We start from the raw sequence: 13512 nt of genomic DNA on the forward strand, positions 1-13512 counted from the left end.
CCATCACAGGCTAGGCTTGTAGTTCTCTCTCTGTACTAAATAAACTGGAGCTTATTAAAATCCTCATAGGAATTCTTGAACTATTTCCTGTGTTATTCCATATGAATGCAAGGGAGGTATTCTGTGTAAAATCGATTTTCCTATAACAAACTCAGGTAGTAATGGTATACCTCTTGATAATAATTAGGTTAGAAAAAACGACAAGAGGGGTTACTCACAAAACATTGAATCGTGAGGAATAAAAAAGAAAAGAATTAGCAACGTTAAGTACAAAAGAGGCTAAAACAGCAAAGTCTGGAATATTGCTGTTTTCTAATTCTGCTTTTTTTTTACCTGAAAATTCTGTTTTAGTAAACATCCAACAATTATGTTTTTGTTTTTTTACAATAGTTATTTATTTATAATGAAGTTTAGTTTTCTTAATTTTTTTGTAATGAACTTAATATGGATTAAGTAGCAATTTACATTAATCTTCCACTTCTCCAGACCTTCATAAAGCATTTCTGACCTTATCTGTGTTCATTCCCTGTGATATATGTACCCAAGCTAACATGTCATGTGCTCGCTACTATCAATGTTAGGGGAAACACTTGGGGCTTCTGTGTTCAATAATTGCACATTCATTAAAACGCCTACACATGTACATCTAGGCTCAGATAAGGTCTACTTGTGTGGATGAAGCCTGACCTCTATGCCCCAGTTTCTAATAGTTGTTCGTATTTGAAGATGTGTGTTTAAAGGTTGAACTTAATTGAGACAAGTCTTTTCTCAACCTCAATTACTATATAAATCACTTTATATCCTGCTGGTTTTGCTCACACTTTTTCTCCATTGCTTGATAAGCCCCTTCATGAGTGGATCTAATGTTGACATTTTCTGCAGGTGGGCAGGTTCTACAAATTGCTCGAGCTCAGCTCTCTAACCAAGGACGTTACACCTGCAGAGCGGAGAACCCAGCTGGCTTTCATGAGAAACTGATTAACCTTTTTATTCATGGTAAGAGGATAATAAAGTTCCCTGGAATAAGGCTGGTTGACCTTGCTGTGTAATTGTTTATATATACTTATATTAATTGGATTGTCAGATGACAATAAACTTTCTAATTTTCTTTCTACATATTTATTTAGTCCCACCAAGCATCAAAGAACCCCCCAATGGCCAAAAAGAAACTGTCTTACGCCTTGGAGAAACTCTGATATTACAGTGTGAGTCAAATGCTGTGCCGGAACCCTCAGTAACTTGGTATAAGAATGGACAAGTGCTTTTAGATGGTAATGGTGTACTTATTCAAAAGAATGGACAAAAACTGGAGATCCAAGATATCAAGGTAATGAGCCACCACCTTTCCTTTGACTCGTTGAATATTGCTAATATAACTGAATCACTTGTATCTGTTATAATGGTTGAGTCACTTGTTATGGTTGACCCTGTCATTGTTGCTTCTGTCACAGACATCAGATAAAGGACTTTATACCTGTAAGGTGACAAATGTCGCCGGAGAAGTTGAATTGACCTTCACAGTGATCATACAGAGTAAGTACAATGGCCGGCCCGGTCACTAACAGAGCATTAGAATAGTCCGGCGACATAGTCATTTAAAGTATTAATATGTTCCCAGTTAATATTTGAAATGTACTGAAGCATAAACCTGCCTGTGTGATTGCCTTTATATTGTTCTTACAATTGACAAGTTACACAACACTCTTAGCTACTCAGGGTAATGGGCATGTGGGCAATATTGTGAGTAAGTTACTCTAATGTGTATATGAATAATGAGAGTAGGTTAATCTGGTTAATGTGTACTTAAGTACTGAGAGCAAGTAACTGTGTGTAATGTGTGAGTAGTGTATGTTTAATGTGTACTTGAGTTGGAGCAAGTAACGCTGGGTAATGTATGTGTATGAAAAGTGGGGGGTTAACTGTGGGTGATGTGTGTACACACACGTGTGTGTTTAATGGGTGTGAAAGTCATTTGCATGAATTTAGGAAATGCACACAAATAGCAGACTAATATTTCATGGACAATACATATAGCATGATCATGAGCAATAGCAGTGATTGTGTGTTATGATACAGCTGGCAGTGATTGTGTTTTATAATACAGCCGGCAGTGATTGTTTGTTATGATATAGCCGGCAGTGATTGTGTGTTATGATATAGCAGGCAGTGATTGTGTGTTACGATACAGCCTGCAGTGATTGTGTGTTATGATACAGCCGGCAGTGATTGTGTGTTATGATACAGCCTGCAGTGATTGTGTGTTATGATATAGCAGGCAGTGATTGTGTGTTATGATACAGCCTGCAGTGATTGTGTGTTATGATACAGCCGGCAGTGATTGTGTGTTATGATATAGCAGGCAGTGATTGTGTGTTATGATACAGCCTGCAGTGATTGTGTGTTATGATATAGCAGGCAGTGATTGTGTGTTATGATACAGCCTGCAGTGATTGTGTGTTATGATACAGCTGGCAGTGATTGTGTATTATGATATAGCCGGCAGTGATTGTGTGTTATGATACAGCCTGCAGTGATTGTGTGTTACGATACAGCCTGCAGTGATTGTGTGTTACGATACAGCCTGCAGTGATTGTTTGTTATGATACAGCCGGCAGTGATTGTGTGTTATGATACAGTCAGCAGTGATTGTGTATAATGATACAGCCAGCAGAGATTGTGTATTATGATACAACTGGAAGTGATCGTATATTATGGAAAAGGTAGGGTGGGTGGACCTCACTGTGATCTCTCTCCACCCCCGTGGAATAAAATGAAAGCTAAGTGTGTGTGTATATATGAGTCTGTGTGTGTTTATGAATGTGTGTTTGTATTTGAGTCTGGTGGTGCGTGTGTGTATATATGTCCATGTGTGTTTACGTATGAGTCTGCGTGTGTATGTCTGTGAGTGTTTCCTTGTGTGTATATGAATGTATGTGTGAATATAAATGTCTATGTATATGAGTGTGTGTATGATTGTGAGTTTGTAATTTCCGTAGCAAAAGTGTGTTGGGAGTGCATAGTGAGACACAAAACAAAATGTATACAGTTTATGAGGAGGGGATTTACCAAAATGTATTCCACCATGGTAGCCCTCTAACCTAGGTGCACCTTAAGCTAGCAGCGAATATGTTTTATGACACAGCCAGCAGTTATTGTGTGTTATGTGTGTTACTTTAATTTCGAAACACACAAAACAATCATGTTTTGCATGAGTGGGATTTATGGCTCTGTACTGCTAAGCTAGGCAATAATTCCACAGCTGGGAAACTGTTTATTTGCATATCGGTAACCAGAATCCTTAGCTGCAGTATATTCACACGAAAAGTCAAAATTGGATGGGAAAACATGTCTGAATATACTGGTCTGGTTATAAAGATGACATCACCTATGCCAACAGCAGAGAACTCATATTGCCTTTTGTAACTATTATTGTATGTAGGATATGTGCAGCAAGCCACCAACCTCTCATTCAATAGTTTTCATTTGCATGTGTTGCTTGCTGAACACAGTTCCATAAAAGACTTGTAGGAAAGTATAGCTCTGTAAATCCCAGAGATGCATATGCTTACAGGAAAAGAAAACTTTATTTTCATCTTCAGTTCTCTTACCTTATTCTTGGACCTGAGAAACAATGTCTCATGTACGAGTTGTTTTTGTTTGAAAAATCCATGCATTTAGAATGTTGCAGTGATCCCTCCCGCGTGATGTGTTATCAGAGGCATTCTTGCTGTTTACATGCCTGGAATGTCCCTTTAATTTACAAGCTATCTCCAGATGATGTGCATTTCTGAGTTTGGATCAGCAGCGTAATATTTGTGTGACCTTACGTAACATTTAATTTTTTTCTTCCATAAGTCCCTGCATCCATCGCCCATCCGCAAAACGAGACTATACAGCTGATACTTGGGAATTCCATAGTCCTTTCCTGTGAGGTTGAAGGCTCTCCGACTCCCAAAGTAACTTGGCTGAAAGATGGAGAAGTTCTAGGTAAAGCAGTACCCATGCAGGCACCCATAGAGTTGTATCAAGTGTTACTGGTTTGGATTTTTTAATAGCATTCTTGTCACATGGTATACTAGAATATACAGGTATGAGCAACAAAGGATTATTCACTTATTTATTGGTGAGGGATTGCAAACTGCCACCTTTTTGCTTTAACCTTTTCAGTTACTTTGGCTTAAAACATGATTTTTTTTATTGTTAATGCTAAACTATTCCCTGTTTAGTGAATACACACCTTGAGTATTTAAAGGAACACTAGATAGCCCTCCTGGCCCCCGCTTGCCCTCTAAATATAGTAAAACCTTACTTCTATTCCAGTCTGCTACTGCTGGCTCTGCCCCTGATCTACCTGCTTGGCTGACATCATTAGAAGTGATAATCTGAGCCAATCATAATGCTTTCCCATTGAAAAGCATTGGATTGGCTGAGCTTGTCAAGGAGGCAGATCAGGGGCAGTGCTAGCACAAGTCAAACACAGCCCTGGCCAATCAGCATCTCCACATAGAGATGAATTGAATCAATGAATCTCTGTGAGGAAAGTTCAGTGTCTCCATGCAGAGGGTGGAGACACTGGCTGTCAGTTCTGCACAGTGTGCAGCACTGCCCCAGGAAGCACCTCTAGTAGCCATCTGAGGAGTGGCCAGTTGAGGTGTTCCTAGGTTGTAATGTAAACACTGCCCTTTCTCTGCAGAAAGCTTGCAGGGACTGACTCACCAGAACAACTACATTAAGCTGGTGACTATAGTGTCCATTTAAAAGTGAATTAGATTATTTTTTTCTGCAAGCAAACTCCATTAGCAAGTGTGGGTTTTATTCACTACACAGAGAGTTGAAAGCTGAGGCCTTAAAGGGACAATCCCCCTCCCAAATACAATATATATATATATATATATATATATATATATATATATATATATATAAAATGCAAGAGATGGTCCCGATCAGGGACTGAAACGTTGACCATTGGCATCTATTTTTTATTGTTGATTTGAAAATAAAGGTTATATTTTAAACGGAGCCTGGCAGTGCGGACCATCTCTTGCATTTTCTGTATACGTATGACCCGGATCCAGCACCCAGCATGTAAGCTAAATTACAATTTAAGCCTGCAGTGCAAGGAACTTTGAGATATATATATATATATATATTTTAAACTCACTTTTTAGTAGATATACTCCAATTGAAAACTTGCATTGATTTAGCTATGCGTTTTTTTCATTGGGTGTATATCTTAAAAGCAGAACTATTGTCTACAGCCTTTGCAAGATCTCCCCTTCTTACTCCGCCCAGACTTGTTGTGGCTGTCCAATCATAGACTTCCCAGTGCAGTTAAAAGCTAAAGTGCTTTAAGGGCCTGGAGTGCCCCTTTAACCCCTTAAGGACCAATCTTCTGGAATAAAAGGGAATCATGACATGTCACACACGTCATGTGTCCTTAAGGGGTTAAATAACTGTATTGACTAGTTTTCCCATGTCCTTTGTATATATTGTGGCCTTTATTTTTAAATCCATTGTCACTTTGTTAATACTCACTTTTTAAAAGAACAAACCTTGTTTTTCAGAGCGTGCCACTGAGTGGGGTGTGATCGCAAGGGGCAGCCGACTGCAGATCAACAGAGTACAGGTGTCGCACGCTGGACAGTACACCTGTGTAGCGCAAAATCATCTGTCTGAGGCGCGCAAACATTTTCTCCTGCTGGTACAAGGTAAATCAGATTCACGCACAGCTATGCACTAAAATGTGTATTGTTCGAACTTTAAAGTGCATTTAAAGTGAGTTTTCAAAATTACACTGACATTTGGATTGAACGCAGAATAGCTTAGAATGTTTCCAATTTAGATATATTCTCACCCACATTTACTTTGAATTTGCATTGAATTCCCAACCATTCACTCTTATAATAACTCAGGCCGTAACTGAAGGATGAATTCTCATGGTCATAAAGGAGGCAGAACCAAATCATTTGAAACCCCTTGCACATGTTAACCCCTTCACCTCCAACAAGCTATACACACAGCTTTGTGTCATTTTGGATTAAAGGATCACTATAGGGTCAGGAACACAAACATGTATTTCTGACCCTATAGTGCTAAACCCACCGTTTAGGTGGCTTGTCCCCCCTCAGCCCCCCTATAAAAGTTTAAAACTCGCCTTATTTCCAGCGCCATGTGGGGCTGCCAGTGCTGACTCCGCCCCCTTTGTGACGTCATCAAAATGGCAGCTAATCCGATTTTAGCCAAATCCAATGCTTTCCCTATGGCAAAGCATTGGATTGGCTAAAGGTGGCATGGGGGCGGGGCCAAATGTTGTTTTGGCCAATCAGGACCTCATCATAGAGATGCATTGAATCAAAAAATCAATAAAAAAAGTGTAAAAAACATTCTGCGTCGCCATGCAGAGCATGGGGACGCTGAATGGCAGGGCTGCTTACTGTGCAGCCCTGAGCCAGGAAGCCCCTCCAGTGGCCATCTAAGGCGTGGCCACTTGGAGGTGTCCCTAGGGGCAATGTAAACACTGCATTTTCTCTGAAAAGGCAGTGTTTACATGAAAATGCCTGAAGGGAACTATTTATACTCACCAGAACAAATACGCTGTATTTGTTCTGGTGACTATAGTGTCCCTTTAAATTGTTACATCAATGGAAATTATATTAGCAAAGCTTCCGATTTGGTTTCTGTTTAGCTATTTTGGCCTAAAATTTGAAATTCACTGTGAATTACTGACATTTCACACATTAGTCACTAACCTTGAGGGTGTTTACACTATGATGACATTCTGGGAATTTTGCCTTCCCAAAAATTCTATTTTTTGTCCTATTTGTCATTCTACAGTAATCTTCCATAGAACTCTAAAGTATTGCAAGAAAATGAATACCATATAGTTTCTAAACTTCATATCAGTTGTGTGAAAGAATGAACAAATAGATGAAAAACAAATATTCTTTAAATTTAAATATGCATGAGATCACTGTTTTGTCATAATGTGATGCATGTTTTCGTGATTTTCCTTTCCTAAATACATATTTACCTGGTTTCATTGTCCATTTTTGACTAGTGGCTCCCAGGATCCTTGGTTCAGAGATACCCAGTGAACGCATTATACAGGAAAAGCGAGAAGTTTCTCTGGAGTGTAAAGCGGAGGGCACACCAGCCCCCCAAATTTTGTGGCTCAAGGATGGAAAACCTCTGGAATTGATCCTAAATGAAAATATTCAGTAAGAACTTCTACGGTTATAGGGATGAAAGCTCAACTATACAGGGAGAGCCCTGGGTGATATTGGCTAGACTGGTATGGAATTACAAGCCACAAATTTGTATTTTAAGGCTAGCGCTTATTCACTAAGCAGTGCATTGCTTCCCTTACCCATGTGCTGTATACAGTACATTTAAAAAAAGGTAACAATACAACAGAATCTTACCTTATTGATGTAACTGGTTTTAGTGTACTCTTATACATTGGTGTCATAATGTTTTTGCCTTGTGTGTAATACAATAGAAAAATCCACCTTTCCCCAATAGTTTTTTCCTCTTTTTTTTTTTTTTTCTCTGATGATCTTACCATGCACAAAACAAGACAAACAGCATTCCTAATTTTAAAGGACTATTTTAAACAAACGCACAGAGCAAAGCTGCTTAATTGTCACAAAAACCCGCCACACTTTTGCACATTGGAAACGACTTATTTGTGACCCAAAAAAACAGAACAAGATGGAATGGAGAAATGAATTGGTGGAAGGTACAGTAAGGAGTATAGGAATAAAGAGACGCAAATAGCAAAACCTCCTATCACTCTCAGCTAGGTTATGCAGCCAAAAGATGGACATACAGTTTATCTTATTTAGTGGGATGTTAAAGGGTTAGTCCAAGCACCAGAAATGCTGCACATGCATAGTTTAACCCCGTTGCTGCTGGAGGTGTTCCACCTCACACAGAGTCATTGGGGAGTCATTAGCCGGAATGGAATATACGTTTTGGACTGACTAATGTCAATTCTGTGTATATTTCTATGTGCAGAAGGTCATTCATGGGCTTGAAGTGCCCAGCTGATGCTTTCAATAAGTTAATGGCTGTCAGCATCGGCATCCGGCTTCTGAAGCTATATATCATCTATATAACCCCAATATGAGCTCTGTTCTCTACTCTGCAATCAGTGCCTTATCACAAATACATGATGTCAATGTTTAATTGAACCCTCTCTTCCCATCAGAATCTCTCCAGATGGAAGTATGTTACTATTAAAGCCAGTGCAAGATTCTGACTCTGGACGATATACCTGTATAGCACGTAACGGCGCTGGAGAAGACACCAAAGTATTTGTTTTGAACATTTTGGGTAGGTAGAAATGAAAAAGCTCTGGTATTTTTTTTTGAACATTTCTTTTTTTAAATTAATCATGTTAATTATAATTAAGTATTTCTAAATTGCAAATACTAGTGTCTTAGAAACAAACTTTAATACGTATGCAACCTTTGGTACTCCAGATGTTGTGAACTACATCTCCCCTGATGCTTTGCTTCCCTCTGACCAACTTTCAAGATGTTTTTGGTTTAGATCAGTATTCATCAAAATTTATAAGTAGACATTAAATAAATACATCACAGTCATGTGAAATCACATGATTTAGTCATGTTTTCTAACAGTCCTCACAATCTCCCTACTGAGGAGGGATGTTATAAAGGGCAATGCAGTTGCATGTTGAAAGGTGCTTGGGTTGTACTGGTTATGAAATAACGCATTATATGAGCAACCTGTCATCCTGCCATGCGTGTGCACTTTTTTTTATCGAATGGAAAACTGGTGGAACAAATTGAAGTTCCTTTGCCTTCAACTAACCATTTATAAATGGAACAAGTTAAAGTTGCTTTGCCCTCAAACCATTTAAAAATGTTAAAAGGAATAATCAAGAATGGATCACCAGTTGTTTTCAAAAATAGCTCTTAAACCTGGGAAAGACAAGGGTTTTTAGATACAACACATTTACCAAAGTTTAGAATAAGACTATCATCGATCCATACCCACTTGCCTTGTGTATAGTAGCCCAAGACGCAGGCAGTGGTCTAATGAAGGAGCCAGCATTACCCATGCCCCTGTGTTCAGATAGCTCTGTAAATGGAGCATGTTGCAGAGGTCCGTTCATAATAGGATACATTCATAATATGATGCAGAGACAACCAGGAGAAAAACATAGCAGGGCCCCTGAATGTCTTGTCGAGAATTTGGGATTCATCTGCAATCTGCAAATTCTAAAGCTTTGGATGGCATTCTGCAAAGTAGAATTCAGGAACTTAAATACACAAATCTGGAACAGAAACACAAATATAAGCACAACAATAACACAAAAACAAAAGGAAACTGCATTTTAAGTGCTGGGAAAAAGAGCAATCAAACATTAGGAAATAGACGTGAAAAGGGAATTTTTAACCAGTCTCCTGGGAGAAAAAACAGGTGCTGAGAATTTAAATGAGCAATTTGATCAGGTGACCTCTCTCAATAGGAGGAAACACAAACAAGTTATATTAATGAATCTGGCTGGGAAAAGCCATCATCTCAAGTACCCTCGGATGGATCTCTTGAATACAAATAATACCCAAAAGAAAAAAAAGAATAATTAAAAAGAAATTAAATAAGGAACAGTTGCAAACCTGACACTAGCTCTAGCCTTCCTGTCCAATGGCCAAATTGTCCTCTAGGAATGAGAAGCTTTGAAGGTCCGTAGCCACCTATCCCTTAATTAATATAGTAACAAACACATTGTAATAATAAATATTTAAAGAATGGCCTTCAAATACTCATGTTAATTTTTTTTTAAAAAAGTACCCCCAAGTACAACTATTTTTATAGTGCCACCATATTCAGCAGAATTGCACAACACAAAGAACAGAGACAAACAATTCTGACAAAAAACATTTGACATTCAGGAAAAGTAGGTGAAGAGGATTTAATGCTATAAATTTACTGGCACTTTGGTCAGTTACCATCTAAGAAAGATTTGACTTTCTTTGTAGAAGTTGTTTATTTTATTTTATTTTATTTTTTTATGGCCAGGAACAAACTAATTCCAGTTTAGTATAAAATTCTCAAAAAATGTAAGCACCTTAAATAAGGAGCAAGGACAATAAAAGGGGAACTGTCACTTCTCTGAAAAATACACCATTGAATACACATTGGCAATCACCTATAAATTGAGTTAACTGTTTCTTTAACCCCTTAATGACACAACTTCTGGAATAAAAGGGAATCATGTCGGAATATATCCGTCGTCTGTCCTTAAGGGGTTAATGCATGATTTATCATGTGACGTTTCCGTTTCTCTTCCTTCACATACTGTGTTAAATGACAGAAAATTGCAGGGCTTATAACTGTGATTGACAGAGAGCAAGGATGGGGGCATTGTTTTCCAGGATAGAACTAAATACAGTGATGTGGATTCTATATTTTATTTTTCAGAACTTATAAACACATATTAGTTGAATGTAGGGACAATTCAAGAATGATGCAGTTTTGGTGTATAGATCATTCATCTGAAGTTTCACTGCTTAATTATTTGCTATTTAGGAGTTAAATCACTTTTGTTTCTGTTTATGCAGCCCTAGTCACACCTCCCCTGCCTGTGACTCAAAACAGTTTGCATGAAAAAAAAAGGTTTCATTTTCAATCAGATGTAACTTACTTGTTCTAAATTCTATCTCCTGCCATGTAAATTGAACTGTAACATGATCTAGCAGGCTATTAACAGAGCAGGCGATAAGAAATTCTAAATGAATCAAAATTTGCAATAAAGGAAATGTGAACATTAATTTTCACTTTACAGGAAGCGTTTAGAGGGCTGCTCAGTTCCTTGCAGGGAGGTGTTACCAGGGCTGCATTAACAAAGTGATTTAACTGCTAAATGGCAGAGAATCAAGCAGTGAGACTTTGCAGGGGCATGATCTGTACACCAAAACTGCTTCATTAAGCTAAAGTTGTTTTGGTGACTACAGTGTCCCTTTAAATAATAGTAAGTTATGTGTCTGTGCTTGGATACGTGTAAGCATTGATGTTGCTTATTCTCTGTGATCTACTTACACCAAGAATAGTTCAAACTTTGGCTTTGAAAAAAGTTACACTCTATATGCTTCAATCCCCAGTTCCTCCTGTGTTTGAATCAAGTTCTAATGTTTCGGAGACCCTCAGCAGTGTCCCAGGGGGGCAAGTGACCTTGGAGTGCCATGCCAGTGGCTCTCTTCCCATGCAACTTACCTGGCTGAAGAACGGCATTCAACTTCCTACCTCGCGCCTTATCAGGGTTTCCTCTGGAGGGCGCATTCTCCGGTAAGTGACATTGATAAATATGATTTTCTATGAGACGTGTCGCGTTTTTTCAGCTTCTGTGATGCGATCTCACAAATGTTTTAAAATAACTTAACAATTGCTTTTATTTACAAAGCGGTCCCACTACATGGCTATGACCTCCGCTAATCTAATGACTCTAACGATTTGCACCCTTTTTTTTTTATCCTGTTGTTCTCTTCTAGTATATCCCAGTTACAAGCTTCAGATTCAGGAACGTACACTTGTGTGGCAACGAGCCAGGCCGGGATTGCAGAGAAGAGCTACATCTTGCATGTTGAAAGTATGTACCAGACCACAGCACCAGCAGGGCTGGGCACAGGGATATGGTGTACATATATAGAAAATGCAGATAGGAAATGAAGAGGTCTTTGATAATCTTGCTGCACCTTACATTGGCTGACTAAATATGTGAGGTTCCTCTTTGTAGGTCTTCCAGTGGTGGAGAGATCTGAGAGCACAGAGGAGGTGACAGCCCTCAAAGGAGCATCAGTGACCTTTACCTGTGAAGCCCATGGGACCCCACTGCCCTCACTATCCTGGGAGAAAGATGGAGAGCCGCTAAACCTGCAGAGTAACATGCTGCCCAATGGCTTAGGAAGCCGACTTTACCTGGAGTCTGTCCATGCTGCGGATTCTGGTCTTTACTCCTGTGTAGCTCAGAGCACAGCTGGGAGAGTCAGCAAGCACTTCCGTCTCTCGGTTCTCGGTATGTTCCTACCATATGAATCATAAGACATTGTAGAACTCACAGGCCTGGTTTGCAAACTTAGTGGGTACAGTTTCTGGAGATCTGCTCCATTGATACTTGACTAAGGGACATCATTGCTTAATCCATGTGGATTGCGTGTGCAAGATAAACGTTTCTCCTGTATGTGTGATAATGAGTTAATGCGGTTATTCGTGCATAATCCCTTCCATGACTGCAGGTGACTCCTTCAATCTGAATTTAACACATGTTTAACCTGAAATTGAACAAGTCATATCTATCACTACATCATGCCATACCGTGTGTGCTCGGCTTACATGGATATTTCTAGTATTGTATTGAACATCTTGGCCAATGCTTTTAAACTGGATATTTCACTAAACACACACCTAAGCATTAAAATCAACACGTCTTAACATAGTGGTTTTGGTTTATATAATCTCATCCCTTTTCTTGCACAATGTAAAATATTGCCGCTAGTGAAAACAGACAGCCACTGGAGGCACCTGGTACAAAAGACCTTAGATGCTCAAATCTACACATTTTGCATCATCACAGACAGCGTGGTGCCGAATGGGGCTAAGTCTTCATATGCAGAATTGTTTTTCCCATAGTGAAGTGTATCTAAACATATTCCCTGTTAAGATGTTTTCCAGAAAGGTGGTAAATAGCAGCTCACTATAACTGAGCAATGAACAAGTTATGTCTGTAAGCAAAGACAGAAACAAGAAAACCAGTGGAGAAACAAAGAGAGATAGAATAAAGAACATTTTTATTAAAGGGTTATAAGGTGTACATGAATTAGTAAGAAACATGGATGAGCTAAACACCGATTAAAGGTTTCAATATTTCTGTTAAGTTGTGAGATGCATGCAGGGTTATTCAGTAATGTGAGATTCCAGGTGAATTCAAAGTGAATTTAAAATTTAGGACCAAAGTAGCTGAATTGGAAACATTCTCTAAATCAGCAACTTTGGCCTTACATTTTAAATTTGCTTTGAATTCTCACTCTAGTGAATAACCCTAATAAGCCTGTTGTGCTTTCAGTTCAGCTACTCTGGCCTTGAATTTGAAATTAACTTTTAATTCTCTCTTTAGTAAATAACCCTGTTAGGATTTGTTGGGGTTAGAGGATAATTAGGCTTAGGGCCTTCTTGTCTATGTAGGGCGGGGTGACTATCCATGTTAGTTACAGAGTGCCTTCATTAAAGCCAGGAGTGATGAGAGTTGCAATCCACAGCATCTCTGTTATCTACAAGGATTATAGGATACACTGCTGCTGCTTTACGGGTTAAAACTTCTGATGATAAAAAATGACCAGCCACTAAAGCAGACAATAATGATCTTGAATGGGAATATTGTGTTCTGAGTCCAGTATCTGGGTCCTCCAGATATTACTGGACTACAGTTCCCGCAATGCTCTGCAAACTTATATCTGGGAGTGAAACATGGGAGTTCTTGTAAAAGAATAA

The 13512-nt window shown here is 38.9% G+C and overlaps 1 protein-coding gene across 1 annotated transcript in view; it reads left to right on the forward strand.

Moving 5' to 3' along the window:
- HMCN2 (hemicentin 2) overlaps positions 1-13512 on the forward strand; it is a 207712-nt gene that overhangs the window by 163978 nt on the left and 30222 nt on the right. Inside the window, exons 59-68 of the mRNA XM_063432432.1 lie at positions 883-996; positions 1128-1327; positions 1452-1533; positions 3856-3987; positions 5565-5708; positions 7058-7217; positions 8210-8334; positions 11130-11313; positions 11517-11614; positions 11762-12040. Coding sequence (XP_063288502.1) covers positions 883-996; positions 1128-1327; positions 1452-1533; positions 3856-3987; positions 5565-5708; positions 7058-7217; positions 8210-8334; positions 11130-11313; positions 11517-11614; positions 11762-12040 — 1518 coding nt within the window. The remainder of the gene's footprint in view (positions 1-882; positions 997-1127; positions 1328-1451; positions 1534-3855; positions 3988-5564; positions 5709-7057; positions 7218-8209; positions 8335-11129; positions 11314-11516; positions 11615-11761; positions 12041-13512) is intronic.

Source organism: Pelobates fuscus, chromosome 9 (assembly GCF_036172605.1).
Source record: "Pelobates fuscus isolate aPelFus1 chromosome 9, aPelFus1.pri, whole genome shotgun sequence".
NCBI lineage: Eukaryota > Metazoa > Chordata > Amphibia > Anura > Pelobatidae > Pelobates > Pelobates fuscus.